Source organism: Rattus rattus, chromosome 6 (genome assembly GCF_011064425.1).
Source record: "Rattus rattus isolate New Zealand chromosome 6, Rrattus_CSIRO_v1, whole genome shotgun sequence".
Classification (NCBI taxonomy): Eukaryota; Metazoa; Chordata; class Mammalia; order Rodentia; family Muridae; genus Rattus; species Rattus rattus.
This window is the reverse complement of record NC_046159.1, coordinates 115,929,080-115,954,250: the sequence shown is the minus strand read 5'-3', so window position 1 is coordinate 115,954,250 and position 25,171 is coordinate 115,929,080. Positions and strand designations below refer to the sequence as shown.

The following is a 25,171-nucleotide window of genomic DNA, read 5'->3' as shown; positions in this document are numbered from 1 at the left end:
TGAAAAGGGACACAAGTTCAGAGTTTGAGGACACCAACAGATCATTTATTTTTCTCTGAGTAGGAGATCCTTTAATTCCAAAATAAAGATCTAATAGGCTAAAGGCACATCACCCACAATGCTGGAGCGTCTAGTTGGAGAAATAAAAATGGTAAAACTATTCTGAAAGCTCAAAGAGATAGGGGAATCTTCCTCCCCCCCCCGTCTCTCCTGTCTCTGTCTCTCTGTCTCGTGTCTCTCTGTCTCTTGTCTGTCTCTCTCTGTCTCCTTTCTTCTCTCTCTCTCTCTCTCTCTCTCTCTCTCTCTCTCTCTCTCTGTGTGTGTGTGTGTGTGGGGGGGGGGTGCGCACGTGCGCACGCGTGCGTTTCTATCCACATGCTGAGCACATAGAAGTCAGAGGACAACTTACTGGAATCAGTTCTGCCTTTCCGTGTGGGTTCCAGGGATAGAATTCAGGATGTTATGCTTGGGATCAAGTGCTTTTATTCACTGAGCCCCCTTGCCAGTCTCCCCCCACACCCCCTTTTTTTGTGACAGTTTTTCACTAAGCCTGGAGTTCATGGATTCAGTTAGATGGCTGGATAGCTGCTCAGCAAGCCCCAGAGGCTGTCCTGTCTCTACCTCTACATCCCTGCAATCAAAGATCAAAGGCGCTCACCATCTGTGCTGGGATTTGAACTCCGGTGTGCTCATGTTTGCAAGGCACTTTACCAACTTAACCATTTTCCTAGCCCTGGATTAGAGACGTATCTTAAACTCAGTTTTGTTTGTTATTGGCACATTCCCACCATTTATACTTTACAGAAGTCATTTCTGCTCTAAGTAGAAAGTGTTCTGTAAGCTTGAGCACTTACAGGATAAAAAAGAACAGCATAATGTTTGTACTAGTAGTTTCTGACCTTTACAGGGCACTTTGAATTTTGAAATGTCAAGATTTAATATAAAAATCTAAATTGATACTATTTATGTTTTTGGGGCTAATACATACTTAAACCATTTTCATTCTTCATATATTTAAAAAGTCAAGAAACGAAACTGCTTGTCTATGGAGGTGGGGACAGGAATAGCAGTGCAACGTAGACAAGTCACACATTTCAACACAGTGTATGGCCATGCAGGAATAGTGGGGATGCTGCTGTTCTCATTCCTGGATGTCCCAGAACCGTGGGTACAAATCTAGGGCAATGGTCATCCTGTGCCTTAGTCAGTGGTACCATTGTTTAAATTGAGCTCTGGGGCATTTCACTATAAAGTAGGGTCAATTAAGATGTTTAACTGATGAAAAAGTATCAGAGATCAAGGATATCTTAAGGAGACTAGCAAGTCCCACAAATCCTTTGACAGCCCTTTTCATGGTTAGGGAACCATCTCGAAAGAAAACTATACACTATAACGCAAGGGTTCTCTTTTAAAGTGTCAGAGACAAATTTAAATGAATGTGTGTATCGCAGATTAATAGTTTTTTGTTTTGTTTTGCATTGTGTTGGCCTGTTCCTAAACTAAGTGAATTTCATTTGGGTAAAAGACTCTCATTCTTTAAGTGTTGGGCCTTATCTGAGCATAAATGGAGCCTGTGGCATTTTGGATGCCAAGTTGGATAACACCACTCCGAGTAAACACATCATAATTTGTGTGTGTGTTGATCTGTACATGAACTTAGAGGGTTCCATTAACTTACTTTTATAGGAAGTAGTCTAATTGGAGGAGTGAAAGTTTGCCACTATGCCAGAGTACTATTGTTCTCTTCAATCTTCTATCTGTAATAGGCTATGGTTGCTAACAGTGCATTTTGGGTCATTATTCTCAACTGTTTCTTGACACCTGACAATATTATTTTAAGCTCCAGCCAAGTAGATTTCCAATAATTATATAATGTCTCTCAGCAACGATCTGTTGCTTAAGCTACACAGTCAACCTTACCTTTCAACACATGCTTGATAACCTCTCATTTACTAACTGTAATTGAGGCAAATTCAGCCCTGGCTAATTAGGGGCTCTTAGTACCCCCTCGTATATGCTATTCTCGACGACATACCCATAGAGTCAGGGTTCATTTTCATTTTTAATTAAAGTAATACATATGTGCAACTTTAAAAAAAAACCAGAATGTTTGAGGACATTGCAATTGTTGTACAAATAACCAGTCCAATGCTCTACTGTGGACGTATAAAAACGAGATTTTCTTGACTAAAATAGATGTTTAAGATTCAGACGGAAAGAATAGGTAACAGGCAATTAAGGCTGTATGTGAATGTTGGCCTTCCTGGGTCTGCTTCGGCAAGCTATGATAATTACTGAAGTCTTCTGAGTTTCAGTGTCTTCAGAGGAGTCAGGGTCTGGAATAGCTTTGAGGTGAAAAAACTTTCTCCATTTACTTAGGTGACCAAGACAAAGGCACTGAAGAGCTTTAGAAAACAGCCCCACCTTCCAGCGATGCCTACGTCTTAAGAGGGTCTACTTGCAGAATGGTTTTACCTTGTCCCCTCCCCCACCCCCCATGAAATATGTTATGTTCTCTGGCTAGAAGAAACGTGACAGAAGTAGCATCGACTCACTGCTCTTCTGTTAGACATTTCTGAAAATCACCACAAAGCAAAAAAAAAAAAAGTAAAAGAGAAAGTTGGAAATAAAACATATGCCCATCAACTTAGAGCACTTCCAAATGGAAGCAGAAGTTGCTAATATGGTTTCAGTATTTTGTACAAGAGCCAGCTGGAGAGATGATAATTTTTCTACCCCTGCAGGGCATCAAAGCTTTTAGAAAATCATTCTCTTCACACATATTAACACATAGCTTATTAAAACAGATGATACTTTTATGGTAAAAAAAGGGGCCTGGAAACGTAAAGTCAGAGAGGTAAGGTTCACTTTGACCACCCGGTCATACAAACGGCGCACGCGGGGACGCGACAGACCATGGCGGAGAGGATGGTGTAGTGGGACCTTCCGCAACTGCACAGCTGAAGTGTCACCATGAAGCCCGTGAATTGCTGTTATGAAAACATTTGCAGTGACTTGCATAATTAAACGAAACTGCCAGAAAAGCATTTCTAAAATGCAGAGAAGATGCGTGTAAATACACTTCAAGGAATCGGCACTTGGGCAAGCTGTAGGGTTATGTCCCTAGCACGGTATCGCTCCCTTTGGGCTGAGAGCTCGTAGTTATGAGTGACCAACAACACTGATACTAAGTCGAGTGCGTTCTTAATTACCTTTACAGTAAACGGATCAGGTATCTACAACCAACCCCCTCATGCCTAGTTGTTATGCTAAAATGAAGACCTTAGTCCTAAGAGAAGTAATCACATATATTTTTTGTACACACACCAATGTTTTAAATCAAGATAAAAATGTTCAGTGACCAGTGGTGGCTACTTACATCAAACAGCTTTTCTATATACATCTCTTCATTGACTTTTTCTCGAAGGATATCCTGGTTTTGCCGAACGAACATAATGTAGGTGTCGGCCAGATCCATCCCTGGTTTCTGTTGTATGGGGAAAAATCACACAGAAATTAAAAAAAAAAAAAGTCATTTCTCATTCCCGAAACTTTGATTTTTAATGATTTTGGGAATTTTGATTTTCAGGAAACGATTTTGATAGCTGTTGAAGTTGTTCACCCCTGTGAAATATGTTTAGACCAGATCAATAATGACTAACACATGTAAACGTTTATCAGCGATCTTTACTACTAAAGGTCACAGCCATTACTGTTAAGATGATTGGGAATACATGGTTGCAAGGCAACGCACATCGTTTTAGAAGAGGTTTAGCTGACATTTAGTTATTTGTATGTGTGTGGGTATGTGTATGTGCAGTTGAGTGGAGGTGCCCTCAGATACCAGAGCTGTTGGATTGTCCTCTCATATCTGATGCTGGAGATCACAGGCAGTTGTGAGTGGGCCAGCATGGCTGTTGACAAGTAAACTCAGGTTCTCTGAAGGGTAGAACGTAACTTTTAACTGTGGAGAAATCTCTCCAGCTTTCCATGCATATTTCTTTTCTCAAGAATGAGTATTTTGAAAAGTCAATGTGTCAAGAAGTATAAATGTGACCAAAAGAAAATTTCTTAATGGAAACACTATTTCTTAACTGTAAGTGCTATACAAGTGACTTTTCCTTACCTGCTATTGGCTCATCGGTGATATGAAAACCACTAATTGTACTAGATTTGTCTCTTTTGAGTATCGTGGGTGCTCAGGAATACACAGTGTTTATATTAAGGTTAATAAAATACTAAGAAATGGGGAAACATTTAATACAAAGTAAAACAAACCATTTTTTGGATTTTCTGTTGCTTGCACTGATTAACTTCCCAATACTATTTTATAGATTTATTATATTACAGAAGTACAGTGAGGATATCAATAAATTTGCCTTTTATATAGGACCAAAGAGATGAATTAGTTATACTATCTAGCATGTTGTATTTTCTCCTGTTAGAAGGGGCAGGGTAGTTAGCATTATTCCTTCTTGCTATAGACTTAAAAGAAAAAGTTAGGATGAGGGTCAAAAGTCTTCATGGCTGCCAAAGAGGTTTCCTTCTCCACTTATCATTAGCTCCTTCTCAAGTTTCATCAGCGAGGCTGACTGATGGAAAGCATTATTTACATCACTTACATCTGGGGTTGACTCACCCTGTATTGAATTATCTGACTAGTGTATATATATATATAGCATTAGTAAGAACATAATAGTAGGCCAAGTAAGATAAGTTAGACTTACACGGTCTCATGGACATAGGATGTGCTTACAGCCTTTACCAACAGACTCACGTACAGAAGTGAACACGGAGAGAAAATCAGGCCAGAGAGGACATGAGCTTTTTAACTATTCTGTGTCTGCAAACGCAGCACACGGTAAAGCTCTGACCAACTGACATGGCAGAGCATCTCTTTGTGAGGGAGAAAGCCTTCTGCTTTCTGCTATTTTTGAGGATGGTGGATTGATATCGTATATGCCATGGACTGCCTATCTTAAACCATTGTGCTTATAGGTACCAGGTTATTGAATTTCAATGACAAACAGCAGGCTTTTTGTTAGATGATTATTTTTCTGTGCTGTAAAGATAACTGTTTTTTTTTTTTTGTTGTTGTTGTTTTGCTTTATTTGTTTGTTTGAGACAGGGTCTCCTGTGGCCCAGAGGGTCTTGAATCAGCTATGTAATTGAGGATCACTTCTGATTTCTGTTCCTCTTTGCTTCCATTTTCCAAGTGCTAGAATTAGCATTGTGCACCACCATGACAGTTTATGTGGTGCTGGGAACAGGATACAGGGTTTCATGCCTGCTGGGCAAACATTCTTTCAACTCGGCTCTTCCTCCATCCCTGTTAACAAACATTCACCTTAAAGTACCGGAAACGAAACCTCACGAGTTTTTACAGCAGAACTCTGACACAACCAAATTATGTTAAAGTCTAAGATAACTACTTAGACCAATGTCATCCCAAGCCAAGAGCATCCATAAGCAGTGTAGGCAACAAATGCACTGTCAACCTGGCGGGGACTGATCACATCCATCCCTAGTTTTCCTGTATAATCCTGAAAACCAGTGTTTGAACATGTAAATAACTCCAAGGAGAATGAAAAAAAAAACTAAGTTGCTTTTATTTTGGGGAAGTGAAGTTTATACATTAGTTTTCGGAGTGAGGAGGTGGGGTCATTTGCTCAGAGATTACCCGTTGTGGTTCCACAGAGGCAGATGACTCATAGGATAAGTATTTTCCTCAGCGCCACTCAAGCTTTGTCAAAACACTGAAAAACGAGAACATTCAGGAGGCATGGGGCCCGAGGAATGAAAGTGACAAGAAGCAGGTTTTCTTTACTTAACTACTGAGGGAGCTCAGCATGTGAGCTTCATGTAGGTGCTCGCAGACAAGAAGCTATGCCACCCAGAACAGCAAGTCACCAAGCAAAGCTGGCTACACTGGATCTGAAGGGGTGTGGGGTGGGGCTTGCCTTGCATACATCATGTCTCCCTACCCAAGCCTTTTTTTTTGTTTTTCCTTAATTTCCACCTCACAAAAGAAAATGGCGCTTAGACGTTTAATCCAATCAGTCACTCCCCCCCCCCCCCAACAGATCCAGGTCACATAGAACGGGGAGTAGTGATGGCTAGCCTGTTTGCTCTCATAGACATCCCTGTGTTCTCGAACTTCATAAAGCACTGTCCGGGAAGAGTTTATCTTCCATCGTCTAAAACCAGCAAACACTTTGCAGCTCAAAACATAAAAGAGTTCTAAGTTTCGGCTCCTCCCTGGCAAACTCCAGCAATGGAATGCTCAAATCTGAACTCCGGAATCGAGTTCCGCCAACTTTGCTGAGTGTGTGGAGAAAGGCTCCTCCGAGTTTGCATTTTCGAAACCGCGTTGTCTTCTCTTTTGGCAAACGAAGGTGCACGTGCTTGGAAAATAAAGCCTGGACTTCTTAACACTCTCATTAGCATTACTCCTTCCTTTATCTTGGCGCTGTTTACCTATTCTTGAAACTGTGACATATGGGAATTTCACACCTAGTGAACATATTTTCATGCAGTTTGTGGCACGAGACTATAATCATTAAAAGAATATACACAAGGAAGAGTGTAACTGCAGCACCTGGTGACACGTTCCAATTAGAGTTCTAGTTCTCTGAAACACTTTATCCTTCATTTGGTGTACGAAGGGTAATTATCTCTGATAAGTTGCTGAAAAAGACGCAATTTTCCTTTTAAACAGTTTCTACCTTCAGTAACAAACGTGTTTGGATGGAGGACATTATCGCTGGCTCAGTGCTCCTTTGCGCCAAGGCTCTTGTTGCGCGTGGCGGTGGAATTTACACATTCGGGAAGTCACTGCCTCTAGTTGCACCATTAACTGTTATCTTATGAGTTAATGCTTTAACAAGCCTGCAAGCTAAGCGCTCTCGTGTTCGTTGTTTGTGTATGGTTTGGAACGTAGATGAAACCAATGCTACAGAATCGCCCTGCATGGAGGGGGGGGGAGGGGGGGAGGGGGGAGGAGGAGGAGGAGGGGGGGGGAGGGGAGGAGGGGAGGGAGAAGAGGAAGGGAGGAGGAGGAAGAGGAGGAGGAGGAGGAGGAGGAGGAAGAGGAGGAAGAGAGAGAGGATTCGGAGGAGGAGGAGGAGGAAGAGGAGGAGGAGAAGGCAGCCCCAAATTCTCCCACAAGCAGCTGTGTCTTCCGATTCCACCAGCAGAGTATCCTGTGAAACTCCAGTGATGATGGGCTCTCATGCCTAAAAATCAGGAATATTGTATCCTACAGAGCCATGTTTAGAAATCTTTCCTGTGTTGGTAATTAAATTATAGCCTCCTTAATGAATATGAGCACATAACAATTAAAAAAACACATGGTGAGCACTCTATTGAGTATAATTCAGGAATATAAAATTATTATTTTTTTTTCTTTTTTTCGGAGCTGGGGACCGAACCCAGGGCCTTGCGCTTGCTAGGCAAGCGCTCTACCACTGAGCTAAATCCCCAACCAAAATTATTTTTTTAATCATATTTTCAGTTTAAACCTCTGAAACCTTTGGTTCACTACATACACTTTCCCACCTTATTAGGATAGCTTCCCCAAACATAAAGAATTCCTAAAGTAATTTTCTGATCAGGAAAGGCAAATTTTGGCCATCAAAGCTATAGTACAGGGACATTAAGACACTAAAGATTCCTCCAGGAACATGGAGAAATCCGTATCCACGGAGGAGAAATGAGGTTCTGACATCGGTTGCATAAGCAGCTGAATAGATCGGTGAGGGAACGAGTAAGGGTGCACACTCCTGCACTTCCCCGCCCCCCAAGCATTAATTACTAGTTAACCCAACAAGAGGAACACACCACTTAAAAAGAGAGAGGAAAAAAGATTCCTTGCTAATTATATGCTGCAAACGCTCTTACTTCCTGCTGCTCTAGCTAATCCCACAGGTGCAGGCATTCACTTCCCCATTCATGGGTAGGTAGGTAAGACGTGGCCACCATTTTCCACAGCAACAGATTTACATGTCGAAGAAGCTGCTTAACCTTCCACTGGAGGTTACCCTATGCAAACGCTGTCACCGTGTCTGTTTAACAGGGAGACGCAGTTTTAAAGGTACCCTTCCTGTCTGAAAGATGAACTAGAAGGTACAGTGCAGTGTAATTGACTTAATTGAAAAGTGCACTTCTCAGATCCTAAAAGAAAAAAATCCGACACGAACCTCGCTTTAGAGAGCCGGTCGTGTGTGAAACTGCTACCCTTGTGTATGGCGATCTGTAGGTTCTGTAAATGGAATCTCCACATTTGGTGCAATGCTACCACTGACAGTGAAAGGCGTGGAAGTATGGCTGGGACTCTCTGTGGCCCAGTTCAGGCATGCAAGGCTGGATAACTTCAAAACTGATTAATAGAGGACATATAAGTGTCTTGGCAATTGATTAAAAAAAAAACCCAGCTTTTAACTGTTTAATATATGTATTTACACATCAATTTCTGTTTCTTGCATTCCAGTGAAAAACACTCTACAGCCTTCAAAAGCATTTAGCTTTGAACATATGTTCTCAAAAATTTCAAGACAACAAGTAGTTAAGTATTCCTGAGATGATACCATTAAAAAAAAGAGAGACTTAATTGTTTTATGAAGTAGCACGATTATATTGCACCTGTGTAGAAAGCCAAAAGGAACAAAGTCAAACCCTTCAAACTAGATTGATGCCAACTTAAGTACTACGTTTATCTGTAGAGCGAGGACTGGCTTGCGGAAGGGGGCAGAGGGAGGAAATTTAAATAACAAAATTTATGAGGATCTGTTTCCTTCAGGACTTTGAATAGATTTTCTAGTCTTTTAAACTCTACTAATTAACATATGTGAGGCCCTAGGTTCCGTCTCTAGCAAAACGTGCTCGCGCACGCACGCACGCACGCACGCACGCACACACGTCACAACACATGAATGGAAAGAATCTGAATTAAGGATGCCACAACACAACCTTAAAACATTTCTTCCAGACCTGAAGAGGCTTGAAGCATATAACAAAATATTAAGAATGTGCACTTTAGGCAGTCCTGGACTTCAGAGGTAGGACATCTTTTGACTGGGGTGCGTGTGCTCTGAAGGCCTTTCGTGTGCTTCCCTAGCTGTCAATAAGAGTTAAAAGCCTCCCACAAAGTCTGAGAGCACCGGACACTGTGATGTGCTATGTGTAGAGCCACTGTAGTGGAAGTGGTCACACTGGTGTCGCTCAGATGAAAGCCCTGCATCGTTTCTTTTAAGGAGGGACACGATTTATATTCCAGCATGGCTAGACACAGTCATGAGCATGCGTGTGTGCTTATACATCAGCATTTTTGATTTGTTCCTGGAGAAAATCTTTCCGAGAACAGGTCATTTAAAATGTTAGAGGAATAGCCTGGCTGAGGCACCCTGAGCTCGTCCCCTTCAGTGTCTGCCTGCTCACTGGTGTGGCTCTTGTTCAGATCCTGTTTAGGCAGCCATGTTGAAAAGTCAAAGAACTACAAGCAACCAAGGAATGCTGACGGCTGGAGAAACCGGCCTCCCAGGGAAGAGCCCACCAACTGATTATCCAATATCAACTGGTCAGCCCTGATATCATATACATACAGCCAGCATATGGACTGAGCAGGGTGTATTTATATACTTAGAAACACATGCACACAGAGAAGGTTTTATATATGTGTACACACACACACACACACACACACACACACACACACACACACACACCTGTGAACACACAGGTCCTGCCAGGGAAGGGGTGTTCCCCAACTCCTGCCTGGCTCTCCCTCTGTTGTAAAGGACTTAATGTTTAGGTGACCTCATCTAAATAGTATACCCTATCAGAAACACATATGTGAAAAGAGAGGAACAGTGTCAGTGCTTGATAGACATGTATGTATACATGCATGTATGTATATGTATGTATACATATATGTATATTTTATACCCACATATATGGAGCACTGACATTTTATGTATGCACATACACTGACAGCTTTTTATATGTATGTACATGTATATATGCATGTACCTATGTATATACACACACATATATTTGTATGTGTGTATGCATGTGTGTTCTACTGCATATGAATACTAGTATTCTAGTATTCTTTTTCAAGAACTATCAACCTATCTTTTTTTCCAGTCATGAGTCACTGCCTCTGTACATGGGTTTTTCATAGGTGTTCTGGAAAAGAAAACTGAGGAATTCATGCTTGCATGGTAAACAGTTTACTAAGATCTTGCCCCTGCCCCTGATCGCAGATATTTCAAATATGCCCTACATTTACAAAGCAAGCTAGCAGCTGATTGTGGTGATGCCTGCTGGTAGGATTTGCTGAAGAAGGCAGAGGCAGGGGGATCACGAGTTTGAGGCCAGCCTGGGCTATACAAAGCAAGCTAGCATACAACTTGGATCTTCATAATGGCCCCACAAAGTGGCACAGAGATGACATTAGTATCCTCAGTGCCAAGAAAGAAAAATGGAAGCCACAGGTGCGGCACTGACAGTGGCCTAAAGAGGAACCTGAAACCAGATGCTGGACTTTATGTCATTTGTGATCCAGAGCTAAGTTTAAACCACATTTGGGGAGCTTTAAGATTCCACACGTTTGGCAATGACCATAAAGAGGGAATGTTAGAAAGAATCGCTACTGAAGAGAACGCTGACAGTAAACTGGGTGTCTTGTCTCTTATGTTCAGTTCCTCTCGGGATAAACACACTCCCCCAGCCCCCTTTTATCCTCACAATCTACTGTTTCCAAGTTTCTTGGATGAGACCCTTAACTCTTATGGCCACTTTCTACAGGAAAGTTAAAAAGGTATGCTGTTTGTAAATGACTTCTGGTATCTGTCCCTGGCCATACAGCTAGCACCCATGAACACCGATTTTGTAGAATGTAGCCACTAGATTTTATTTTCTAATCAATGGTAATGTATGATAATAACTAACATTTACTGAGTACTAATTGCACTCGAGGAAGCCTGGGAAGTACTTACTCACAATAAGCCTGTAAGAGGTATAATTATATCTTCATTTAATAGACAAAGAAATCGGTGCCCAGGGTTACACTGATATTATAAGCAGAGTGTTGGAGGGAGAAGCCAGGCACAGGCAGTCTGGCTCCCCTAAGGAACCGCGCTATTTGATTAAAAAAAAAATTCCCTGCATTATTGCTTTAAACGGTACTTTACAAAGGCTTTTATTTATTACTTAACTTGGTATGTTTGCTGTGTGTGCATGCTCCTGAGAATGAATGGGGCTGCTGACTGCCGTGGAGGTCATGACTTCCTGTGGAGGTCAGGGGACAGTGGTGGGCACTGGTTCTCACCCTCACGACCTTATTTGAGGCCTGGTCCCTCTTTTGGTGTTCACTGCTGGATTTGCCAGGCTAGCTAGCCTGCATTCTTCTGGGGACTTTCATCTCGGTCAGTAGGAATGCTGAGATAAGACATGAGCTCTATCATATCTGGCTTCATGTTGGTTCTAGGGATCCGGATGGAACCCAAGTCCCCACACTTGAGAAATAAGTGCTTTTACCGATTGGGGTGTAGCCTAGCCTCCCATCCCGTTCTAATTTTCATTTTATTACATCTTAGCTTATTTATAGTGTATGCATGTGTTTATGTGTATATGTGCGGGGTGTGTGCACGCACGTGTGCAGGTCAGAGGACAACTTTTGGGAGCTGGTTCTTTCCCACACTATGTGTAATCTGAGGATTAAACTCAAGTCATCTGGCTTGATGCCAGCTGCCTTAACCACCGAGTCACCTTGTTGCCCTTCCTGCCACTGAAAACGTACAGTGCTTTTAGCTACATCTCACCGATGCCATAGGTTGACATACATTTTATTTTTAAAGGATTTTTAAAAAACATTAATGCACATGTGCGGGTGTGTGTGTGTGTTTTGAGGTCAGAGGAAAACACGGCAGGGGGAGTTCTTTTCTTTTTCCATGTAGGTTTTAGCGACTGGATTCAGGATTTTGGGGTCAGTGGCAAGTCATCTCTCCACCCTCACTTGTCAACTTTTTAAAGTTTAACTCATCAGTTCCTTCCATAGACTATGATTTTGGTGTTGTATTTTAGATATTCGCCACTAAACCCACGGCCCTTTATATTTTCTTTTATATTTTCCTTTGAAGGATACATACATTTGTTATTTGTATATGGTTCTATGATGTCTTGGTTTTTTTTATAAAAATGGGGCGAGTACCACCCTTTCTCTATGGATTTTTCTTAATCAGATAGATAAACTTGCTGGATCATGAGCATAAATAATAATAATAATAGCAGAACATCATAATTTTAAATTTAATAGGCATTTGCAATAAAATCCCAAGGTCCAGATCTGAGGGAAAAATGCATCCACTGGCCAGGACACCTCTATGAAACAGAGAGCTCTGCTCCAAGGAGTAACTTGATTGGGTAGTGACTATGACACTTGCAAATCATCTAAGACAGTGGTAGGTATGTTGAGGAAATTGGGAATGGCCACATAACATTGCTTAATTTAGCATGTCTACATACTAATTTATTCTCAGACTCTGAGCTGATGGAGGTTTGGGATGCATAGTTTCATTAAGAATGCCAATGGTCGGGTTGGGGATTTAGCTCAGTTGATACAGTGCTTGCCTAGCAAGCACAAGGCCCTGGGTTTGGTCCCCAGCTCCGGGAAAAAAAAAAAAAAAAATGCCAATGGTCACATTCCAGTCACCATCTACGTTACCCAGAGGTAAGGCTGTGCCACAGCTCTTCTTACCAAAATCCCTCTCAGAGTGTTGACATACCTAAGATAACAGGCTCATAGGCTCACAGGAGGGACAAGCTCCAGTCAGAGACAGTAAAACTAGTTAACACCATACATAACCAGATGGTAAGAGGCAAGCACAAGAACATAAGCAATAGAAAACAAGGCTACTGGGCATCGTCAGAACCCAGTTCTCCCAACGTAGCAAGTACTGGATACCACAACACATTAGAGAACCAAGATCTGGATTTAAAATCACATCTGATGATGATGACAGAGGACTTTAAGAGGGACATATATAACGCCCTTACAGAACTACAGGAGAATACAGGTAAATATGTAGAAGCACTTAAAGAGGAAACACAAATATCTCTTAAAGAATTGAAGGAAAACACAAACAAATAGGTGAAGGAATTAGAAAAACAAAACAAACAAACAAACATCCAGGATCTAAAAATGGAAATAGAAACAACAAAGAAAGCATAAAGGGAGGCAACCCTGCAGATAGAAAACCTAGGAAAGGACTTCAGGCCCGAGACCAGAGGCCAACTTTTCTGCTCCAAGGCACCTGCCTGGTGGACTCAGGACACACAAGGGCAAAATTCCTCTGGCTCTCGGACCTTGCTGATCCTGGCCCACAGTTCCCTGCTCTCAAACCCTGTGGAAGAGGGAGCGGATGACCCAGAAGTATTGGCAATCCTGAGACCGCAGCGAAGGAGAGACTGCCACTTCTGCCCACCTTTGCCCACATCCTTGGTCCAAGAGAAAACTGTATAGTGCCTCTGGGCGTGGGAAGACTGATGCTGCAGGAGCCCTGAGGTCCATACTGCTCCCGGATCTGAAAGGACCTGGTCAAACAGCTCCCTGCACCCAAATCCCATGGGAGGTAGAGCTAGACCTTCAGAGGGGCAGACACGCCTGTGAAGCCAGAGGAGACTACTCTCTGCCCACATTTCTGACTCTAGAGGAAAAGGCCTATTGCCAGCTGGGACCCCTGCACACAGGGACCTAGGAGAAGTAGGGGCAGGCCCTTCTGGTTCCCACACACAGGGACAGCTGAAAGCCAGTGGACAGGAACGACTACACGCCTGAAAGCAGAACACTCTGTTCCCATAATTGGCTGAAAGAAAACAGGAAAACAAGTCTACAGCACTCCTGACACACAGGCCTATAGGAAGGTCAAGCCACTGTCAGAAATAGCAAAACAAGTAACACCAGAGACAACCTGAAGGCAAGAGGCAAGTGCAGGAACTCAAGCAACAGAAACCAAGACTACATGGCATCATCAGAGCCCAATTCTCCCACCAAAGCAAACACTGAATATCCAAACACACCAGAAAGGCAAGATCTAGATTTAAAATCACATTTGATCATGATGATAGAGGACTTTACGAAAGACATAAAGAACTCCCTTAGAGAAATGCAGGAAAACACAAGTAAACACATAGAAGCTCTTAGAGAGGAAACACAAAAATCCCTGAAAGAATTATAGGAAAACAAATCAAACAGGTGAAGGAATTGAAATAGAATCAATAGAGAAAGCACAAAGGGAGACAACCCTAGATATAGAAAACCAAAGGAAGAGACAAGGAGCCGTAGATTACCAAGCATTACCAACAGAATACAAGAGATGGAAGAGAGAATCTCAGGAGCAGAAGATTCCATAGAAATCATCGACACAACTGTCAAAGATAATGTAAAGTGGAAAAAGCTACAGGCCCAAAACATACAGGAAATCCAGGACACAATGAGAAGATCAAACCTAAGGATAATACGTATAGAAGAGAGTGAAGACTCCCAACTCAAAGGACTAGTAAATATCGTCAACAAAATCATAGAAGAAAACTTCCCTAACCTAAAGAAAGAGAAACCCATAAGCATACAAGAAGCCTACAGAACTCCAAATAGATTGGACCAGAAAAGAAACTCCTCCCATCACATAATAGTAAAAACACCAAATGCACAAAACAAAGAAAGAATATTAAAAGCAGTAAAGGAAAAAGGTCAAGTAACATATAAGGGCAGACCTATCAGAATTACACCAGACTTCTCACCAGAGACTATGAAAGCCAGAAGATCCTGGACAGATGTCATACAGACCCTAAGAGAATACAAATGCCAGCCCAGGTTACTGTATCCAGCAAAACTCTCAAATAACATAGATGGAGAAACCAAGATATGCCATGACAAAACCAAATTTATACAATATATTTCCACAAAGCTAGCCCTACAAAGGAGAATAGATGGAAAACTCTAACACAAGGAGGGAAACTACACCCCAGAATAAGCAAGAAAGTATTCTTCTTTCAACAAACCCAAAGAAGATAGCCACACAAACATAATTCTACCTCCAGCAACAAAAATAACAGAAAGAAACAATTACTTTTTCTTTTTTTTTTTTTTTTTTTTCCGGAGCTGGGGACCGAACCCAGGGCCTTGCGCTTGCTAGGCAAGCGCCCTACCACTGAGCTAAATCCCCAACCCACAATTCCTTTTTCTTAATATCTCTTAACATCTGTAGACTCAATTCCCCAATAAAAAGACAGACTAACAGACTGGATTCCTGAACAGGACCTAGCATTTTGCTGCATACAGAAAATGCAGCTCAGTGACAAAGACAGACAGAGCAAAAGGCTGGGAAAAAATTTTTCCAAGCAAATGGTCCCAAGGAAAAAGCTGGGGTAGCCAGTCTAATATGGAATAAAATGAACTTTCAATCAAAATTTATCAAAAAAGATAAGGAAGGGCATTCCATAATTATAAAAAATCTAACAAGATGAACAATCAATTCTGAATATCTATGCTGCAAATGCAAGGGTACCCACATTCATAAAAGAAACTTCAGTAAAACTCAAAGTACATATTGCACCTCACACAATAATAGTGGGAGACTTCAACACCCACTTTCATCAGTGGACATCATGGAAACAGAAACTAAACAGAGACACAGTGAAACTAATGTAAGTTATGAACCAAATGGATTTAAAAGATATATGTAGAACATTTCTTCCTAAAACAAAAGAATATACCTTCTTCTCAGCACCTCATGGTACCTTCTCCAAAACTGACCATATAATTGGTCCCAAAGCAGGCCTCAACAGATACAAGAAGATTGAAATAATCCCATGCATCCTATCAGATCGCCATAGATTAAGGCTTTTCTTCAATAACAACAATAACGACAGAAATCCCACATACACCCAGAAGCTGAACAATGCTCTATTCAATGACAATTTGGTCAAGGAAGAAATTAAGAAATTAAAAGACTTTTAAGAATTTAATGGAAATGAAGGTACAACATACCCAAACTTATGGGATACAATGAAAGCAGTGCTAAAAGAAAAACTCATAGCTGTGAGTGCTTGCAAAAACTGGAGGGAGCATACACTATCAGTTTGACAGTACACCTGAAAACTGTGGAACAAAAAGAAGCAAATACACCCGAGAAGAGTAGGTGGCAGGAAATAATCAAACTCAGAGCTGATATCAACCAAGTAGAAACAAAAAGAACTATACAAAGAATCAACAAAACCAGGAGCTTGTTCTTTGAAAAAATCAACAAGATAATTAAGCCCTTAGCTAGACTAACCACAGGATACAGAGACAGTATCCAAATTAACAAAATCAGAAATGAAAGGGGAGACAGAACAACAGAAACCAGGGAAATTAAAAAAAATTATAAGATCCTACTACAAAAAGCCTATACTCAACAAAACTGGAAAATCTGGATGAAATATACAATTTTCTAGACAGATACCAGGTACCAAAGTTAAATCAGGACCATATCAACCATCTACCCAGTCCCATAGCCCCTATAGAAATAGAAACCTCCACTAAAAGTCCCCCCCCCAAAAAAAACCCAAAACAATCCCCCCAAAACAAAACAAAACAAAATATCACCCCAGAACCAGATGGGTATAGTGCAGAATTCTATCAGTCCTTCATAGAAGGTGTAATAACAATACTCTTCAAAGTATTCCACAGAACAGAAAGAGAAGGAAGGCTACCCAATTTGTTCTATGAAGCTACAATTATGCTTATACCCAAATCAAAGACCAGGAACTTGTTCTTTGAAAAAATCAACAAGATAATTAAGCCCTTAGCCAGACTAACCACAGGATACAGAGACAGAAAGAGAACTTCAGACCAAATACCCTTATGAATATCAATACAGAAATACTCAATAAAATTCTTGTAAACTGAGTAAAAAAACACATCAAAACGATCATCCACCATGATCAAATAGACTTCATCCCAGGGATGCAGGGATGGCCCAATACATGGAAATCCATCATTGTAATCCACTATGTAAACAAACTCAAAGTAAAAACCACATGATCGTCTCATTAGATGCTAAGAAAGCATTTGACAAATTACAACACCCCTTGGAAAGATCAGGAATTCAAGGCCCATACCTAAACATAGTAAAAGCAATATACAGCAAACCAGCAGCCAACGTCAACCTAAATGGAGAGAAACTTGAAGCACTAAAATCAAGGACTAGACAAGGCTGCCCACTCTCTCTCTACTTATTCAATATAGTACTAGAAATCCTGGGCAGAGCAATTAGAGAACAAAAGGAGATCAAAGGGCTAAAAATTTGAAAGGAAGAAGTTAAAATATCACTATTTGTAGACAATAAGATAGTATACTTATGTGATTCCCCAAAATTCTACCAGAGAACTCCTAAACCTGATAAAGAACTTCAGCAAAGTGTCTGGGTATAAAATTAACTCAAATAAATCAGTAGCCTTCCTCTACTCAAAGGATAAACAGACTGGGAAAGAAATTAGTGAAACGACACTCTTCACAATAGCAAAAAGTAATATAAAATACTTCAGTGTGACTCTAACCAAGCAAGTGAAAAATCTGTATGAACAGAACTTCAAGTTTCTGAAGTAAAAAATTGAAGAAGATCTCAGAACATGGAAAGATCTCCCATACTCATGGACTGGGAGGATTAATATAGTAAAACTGGCCATCTGCTGAAAACAATCTACAGATTCAATGCAATCCCCATCAAAATTACAACTCAATTCCTCATAGAGTTAGAAAGAGCAATTTGCAAATTCATTTGGAATAACAAAAATACATGATAGTGAAAAGTATTTTCAACAATAAAAGAACTTCTGGGGGAATCACCATCCCTGATCTTGAGCTGTATTACAGAGTAATAGTGATAAAAACTTCATTGTATTTGTACAGAGACAGGCAGGTAGATCAATGGAATAAAATTGAAGATGTAGAAATGAACCCAATATGGTCATCTGATTGTGGACAAAGGAGCTAAAACCATCTAGTGGAAAAAAGACAGTATTTTTAACAAATGGTGCTGGTTCAGTTGGTAGTCAGTATGTAGAGGAATGCAAATAGATGCATTCTTATTGCTTTCTACAAAGCTCAAGTTCAAGTGGATCAAGGGCCTCCACATAAAACTAGATAAAATGAAACTAACAGAAGAGAAAATGGGGAAAAGCCTAGAACATATGGGCCTAGGGAAAATTTTCCTGAACAGAATTCCATGGCTTATGCTCTAAGATCGACAATAGACAAATGGGATCTCATAAAATTGCAAAGCTTCTGTAAGGCAAAGGACACTGTCAATAGGACAAAATGTCAACCAACAGATGGGAAAAGATCTTTACCAATCCTACATCTGATAGAGGGATAATATCCAATATATAAAAAGAATTCTAGTAGTTAGACTCCAGAGAATCAAATAACCCTATTAAAATTGGAGTATAGAGCTAAACAAAGAATTCTCAACTGAGGGATATGGAATGGCTGAGAAACATCTAAAGAAATGTTCAACATCCTTAGTCATCAGGGAAATGCAAATCAAAACAACCCTGAGATTCCACCTCACACCAGTCAGAATGGCTAAGATCAAAAACTTAGGTGACAGTAGATGCTGGCGAGGATGTGGAGAAAGAGGAACACTCCTCCATTGTTGGTGGGATTGCAAACTGGTACAACCACTCTGAAAATCAGTCTGGCAATTCCTCAGAAACTTGGACATTGCACTATCTGAGGTCCCAGTTATACCACTCCTGGGCATATACCCAAAAGATTCTTCAACATATAACAAGGACACATGCTCCATTATGTTCATTGCAGCCTTATTTATAATAACCTGAAGCTGGAAAGAACCCAGATGTCCTTCACAGAGGAACGGATATAGAAAATGTGGTACATTTATACTTAGCTATTAAATACAATGACATCATGACATTCTTAGGCAAACTATAAAATATCATCCTGAGTGAGGAAACCCAGTCATAAACTAACACACATGATATATACTCACTGATAAGTGGATTTTAGCCCCAAACCTTGGAATACCCAAGATACAATTCACAAATCACATGAAGCTCAAGAAGGAAGACCAAAATGTGGATCCTTCAGACCTTCTTAGAAGGGGGAACAAAAATACTCACAGGAAGAAATGTGGAGTTAAAATGTAGAACAGAGACTGTAGGAAAGTTCACCCAGAGACTGTCCCACCTGGGGATCCTACCCATATAACATATAGCCACCAAACCCAGACAATAATGCAGATGCCAAGAAGTGCATGCTGACAGGAGCCTAATATAGCTGTCTCCTGATAGGCTTTGCCAGAGCCTGACAAATACAGAGGCAGATGCTTGCAACCATTGAACTGAGAACAGGATCCACAATGAAGGAGTTAGAGAAAAGACTGAAGGAGCTGAAGGGGTTTGCAACCCCGTTAAAACAAAAATACCAACCAACCAGAGCTCCCAGGGACTAAACCACCATCCCAAGAGAACACAGGGATGGATCTATGGCTCCTTCCATACATGTAGCAGAGGATGGCCTTGTTGGGCATCAATGGGAGGGGAAGACCTTGGTCCTGTCAAGGCTGGATGCCCCAGTGTAGGGAAATGTCAGGGTGGGGCGGTGGGAAGGAGTCAGTGGGTGGGTGAGGAAGTTCTCTCATAGAGTCAGGGGTTAGGAGTAGGGGATAGGCTTTTTCTGAAGAGGAAACCGGAAAAGGGTGTTACATTTGAAATGTAAATAAATAAAATGTCCAACTTAAAAAATTTAAATATTAAAAAAGAAAAAGAATGCTCATGGTCTGATTCATTCTAAACACAATCTTAACAGTGGTTTCAGTGAATACTTAAGGGATTTAATCCTAATAATATGAATTATTCAGATAATAAGTGCATTTGAATAGCACTGATGCTCTTGGGGAGAGGAGTGGTGATAAAGATCAGCATGTATTTTAAGGACTTCCCTGATGAAGAAATGGCAGAAATAGGATTGATAGGCATCGTTCATGGAAATGCAGGTCAGTTTATGATGCTGAAGAGGAGGCTGCCTAACCGCCAGTTTGCAATCTCTGAAATAGCTAAAGAGACCTCCGAGATTCTTTGAGGAAGATGTCAAAGGATGATCCTTTTGCTCTGAGGAGAATGAATTAAGCACTTTCTGCCTCTCTCAGCTAACATTTTATGAAGTAACGACCATCTAGTTCATAGTCAAATTGAAAGCTTCAAAAGCTCCAGAGACACAAATACTTATGATATCCTATTCTACTGAAATACAAGATAAAAAAAAATTCATGATATGAGATGCATAAGTAGTCCAATGAAGTACACACGTGTGTATGAATGCCTGCCTTTCTGGAGACAAAATATAAAACCTTCCCCTTAGCTCTCCCATTCTCGCCTTTATGCACGTATTTATTTCTCAGCACTGATTCTAAGTACCAGATGGACAGAGTGCAAAGCCTTCTTTGAGAGTCATACTGTAAGCAAAAAGATTCCAAGAAGCCGCAGCAAATGGAGGGAGTACCCAGTTATACATCCCCACGCCTTATCCCTGCATGGCATGTCCGACTGGGCGTGGCCAGCAGAGGTGAACCATGCTCTGTCCCCAAGCTCTAACAACAGGCTCACTGTTCTGCCTCCCTTTCCAAGGAGGTCTCTGGGGGGGGGGCCTCAGGAAGATTTGGTTCTACCTGGAGCACAGCAAGCATAGGTGAACAGCATGCTGTGCCCTGAGATCCATTGTGAGAACCAAGGCTTTGCCTGGCTCCCTAAAGGGTCCAGTTGGCATCAGGAACATCCAGCCAACACCAGACACAACCAGATGGCTAAAGGCCAGCTCACAAACATAACCAACCAAAGACAGAAGAATATAGCATCACCAGGGCCCAGCTATCCTAATACAGCAAGCCTTGGATATCCTAACACAGCCAAAGCACAAGAAAGTGACCTTAAAAATACAATCTGATAAAGATGATAAAAAGCCTTCAAAGAGGAAATGAAAGAATCCCTTAACGAAATACAGGAAAATACAATTAAACTGGCAAAGGAAACGAATAAATCCAATGGGCACTTGACATTTTACAAAGAAGCCAAAACCATACAATGAAAAAAGAGAAAGTATCTTCAGCAAATGGTGCTGGTAAAACTCGATGTCTGCATGTAGAAGAATGCAAATAGATCCATATTTTCACGCTGTACAAAACTCAGGTCCAAGTGGATCAAAGACCTCAACATAAAACTGGATACACTAAATCTAACAGAAAAGAAAGTAGGGAACAGTGTTGAAATAATTGGTACAGGAGCCAACTTTCTGAATAGATCACCAACAGCTCAGGCACTAAGATCAACAGTTAATAACTGGGATCTAATGAAACAGAAAAGCTTCTACAAGGCTAAGGACAACTTTAATAGGACAAAATGGCAGCCTACAGAATGGGAAAAGATCTTCACTAACCCTATTTTAGACAGAAGACTAATATCCAAAATATACAAAGAACTCAAGAAATCAAACAGCAACAAGCTAAGTAACCCTATTGCCCTGTACAAAACTCAAGTCCAAGTGGATCAAGGACCTCCACATCAAACCAGATACACTTAAACTAATAGAAGAAAAAGTGGGGAAGAGTCTTGAATACATGGGCACTAGGGAAAATTCCCTGAACAAAACACCAATAGCCTATGCTCTAAGATTAAGAATTGACAAATGGGATTTCATAAAATTGCAAAGCTTCTGTAAGGCAAAGGACAGTGTCATTAGATCTTTACAATACCTACATTCCATAGAGGGCTAATATCTAATATATACAAAGAACTCAAGAAGTTAGACTCCAGAGAATCAAATAGCCCTATTAAAAATAAGGTACAGAGCTAAACAAAGAATTCTCAAATGAGGAATATCGAATGGCTGAGAATCACCTAAAGAAATATTCAACATCCTTAGTCATCAGGGAAATGCAAATCACATTGTGTGATTCCACCTCACACAAGTCAGAATAGCTAAGATCAAAACTCAGGTGACAGCAGATGCTGGCGAGTATGTGGAGAAAGAGGAACACTCCACCATTGTTGGTGGGATTGTAAGCTGGTACAACCACTCTGGAAATCAGTCTGGAGGTTCCTCAGAAAATTGGACATAGTACTACCTGAGGATCCAGCTATATCACTCCTGGGCATGTACCCAAAAGATTCTCCAACATATAACACAGACACATGCTCTACTATGTTCATAGCAGCCCTATTTATAAAAACCAGGAGCTAGAAAGAACCCAGATGTCCCTCAACAGAGGAATGGATACAGAAAGTGTGGTACATTTACACAATGGAGTACTACTCAGCTATTAAAAACAATGGCTTCATGAAATTCATAGGCAAATGGATGGAACTAGAGAATATCATCTTGAGTGAGGTAACCTAATCACAAAAAAACACACACGTGGTATGCACTCACTGATAAATGGATATTAGCCCAAAAGCTCGTATTACTCAAGATATAATCCACAGACTACATGAAGCTCAAGAGGTAGGACAAACAAAGTGTGGATGCTTAAGTCCTTCTTAGAAGTGGGAACAAAAATATTCACAGGGGGAAATACAGAGATAAAGTTTGGAGCAGAGACTGAAGGAAAGGCCATCCAGAGACTACCCCACCTGGGGATCCAACCCACATACATACAGCCACCAAACCCAGATAATATTGCAGATGCCAAGAAGTGGAGGCTGACAGGAGTCTGATATAACTGTCTCCTGAGAGGCTCTGCCAGAGCCTGACAAATACAGAGGCGGATGCTCACAGCCAACCACTGAACTGAGAACAGGGTCCCCAATGGAGGAGTTAGAGAAAGGACTGAAGGAGCTGAAGGAGTTTGAACCTCATAAGAACAATACCAACCAATCAGAGCTCCCAGGGACTAAATCATCATCCAAAGAGTACACATGAACAGACCCCTGGATCCAGCTGCATATGTAGCAGAGGATGGCCTTGTTGAGCATCGATGGGAGGAGAAGCCTTTGGTCCTGCCAAGGTTCGATGCCCCAGTGTAGGGGAATGTCAGAGCAGGGAGCCTGGAAGGGTTGGGTGGGTGTGGGGGAATACCCTCATAGAAGCAGGGGGAGAGGGGATTGGCTAGGGGCTTCTGGAGGGGAAATCGGGAAAGGGGATAACATTTGAAATGTAAATAAAAATTTATTAAAAAATTAGGGTACAGAGGTAAGCAGAGAATTTTCTAATGGCTAAGAAGCACCTAAAGGAATGTTCAATGCTCTTAGTCATCAGGGAAACACAAATCAAAACGAGTTGGAGAATCCACCTATACACTTTAGAATGACTAATAGCAAAATGTTAGGCGACAGCATGTGCTGGTGAGGATGTGGAGCAATGGAAACACTCCTCCATTGCTGGTGGGAGTGCAAACTTGTACAACCACTTTGGAAGTGTATTTGGTGGGTTCTTAGAAAATTGGGAATAGATCTACCTCAAGACCCAGTTATATCATTGTTGGGTATATGTCCAAAAGATGCTCCACCATACCAGAACTCTACTATGTTCATTCACAGCAGTTTTATTTTTAGTAGCCAGAAAATGGAAACAACACAGTGGAATACTACTCAGCCATTAAAAACAAGGACATCATAAAATCTGCAGGCAACTGGATGGAACTAGAAAATATCATCTTGAGTGAAGTAACCTAGACCCAGAAAGACATGTATTGTATGTACTCACTAATAAGTGGACAGTAGCCATGAAGGACAGGGTAACCATGCTATAATCCACAGACCCAAAAAACTAAGTTACAACAATGGCCCAAGGGAGGATGCTTGATTCTCACATAGAAGGGGACATAAAATAACATTGGAAGTGAATGGACAAAGGGAAGTGGATGGGGCAGGGGACAAAGAGGGGGAGGGGGTGAAGATCAGGTATGGGGAGAAATGGCTTGAGGAGGTTGGAGGGGGTGGTAGAGAGAAGGAAAATCAGTGGGGAGAATTTCTGGAGTTAGCATGAGTCCTGGGACAGGGGAGGCTCCTGGGAGGATATGGGTGTGACTCTAGTTAAGACTCCTAGCACAGGGAATATGGAGCCTGAAATGGCCACCTGCTATAGCCAGGCAGGGCTTTCAGAGGGGCAAGGGGAACACCAAGCCACCCACAAACTCCTTGACCCAAAATTAGCCCTGCCTATAAGATGCCTAGGGAAATGGCCAACCAATGATGGGCCCAACTTGAGACCTACCCCATGGGAGAAAGCCAACCCATGATTCTATTAATGATACACTGCTATGCTTGCAGATAGGGGCCTGGCATACTCTCTTCTGAGGTACTTCATCCAGTAGCTGATGAAAACAGATACAGAGACCACAGCCAAGCATTAGGAGGAGCTCAGGGAGTCCTGTAGGAGAGTCATGGGAAGGATTGTGGGACCCAGAGGAGTCTAAGACACTACAGGAGGACCTACAGAGCCAACTAACCTGGGCCTGTGGGATCTCACAGAGGCTGAACTAATACCAAAGAGCATGTAGAGTTTGGACCTAGGCATCTTACACATACGTAGTAGATGTGAGCTTGGTCTTCATGTGGGTCCCGTAACGACTGGATCAGAGTCATCTCTGACATGGACTCCGTTGCCCAGAGGATGCCTTTGGATCTCTTTCCCCTAGCTGGGCTGTCTTGTCTGCTCAGTGGGAGAGGATGCACTTAGTAACGATGCTACTTGAGGTGCTAGACCAGCGCTGGTACCAGGGGTGGGAGCGTGTGCCCCTTTTCTGAGGAGAGGGGGAAGGGGTCAGAGGAATAGAGGAGTTGTACGGTGGGACTGAGAGGGGAAGAGGGAGGGGGCTGCGACCAGGATATAAAGTGAATAAATACATTACTTTCAAAAGAGATTATGACATCAGTCATACCGGTGACAAGATGCATGTAAGCATTCTAAAACTAAGCCACCCATAGCCATTGTTCAAGGATTCTCAGCAGTCGTGCCAATCACAACTCACATCAGTGCTCCACTCTGAGGATGCTCAGGCACAGGGATATCTAGGTTTAAGGACATTTGCCACGCTCTAATTGTGCAAAAATTGATAACATACGCTCGAAAACATAATTAGGTTAGCATATGCTTTAATTATCTATAGCCCATATA

General features: G+C 41.5%; 1 protein-coding gene across 12 annotated transcripts in view; it reads right to left on the bottom strand.

Moving 5' to 3' along the window:
• Positions 1-25,171, bottom strand: part of Cadps2 (calcium dependent secretion activator 2) — a 525,569-nt gene that overhangs the window by 22,922 nt on the left and 477,476 nt on the right. For all 12 annotated transcript variants that reach the window (XM_032906883.1, XM_032906888.1, XM_032906885.1 and 9 more), the window contains one exon: positions 3,380-3,487. In XM_032906883.1, the coding sequence (XP_032762774.1) occupies positions 3,380-3,487 (108 nt within the window). The remainder of the gene's footprint in view (positions 1-3,379; positions 3,488-25,171) is intronic.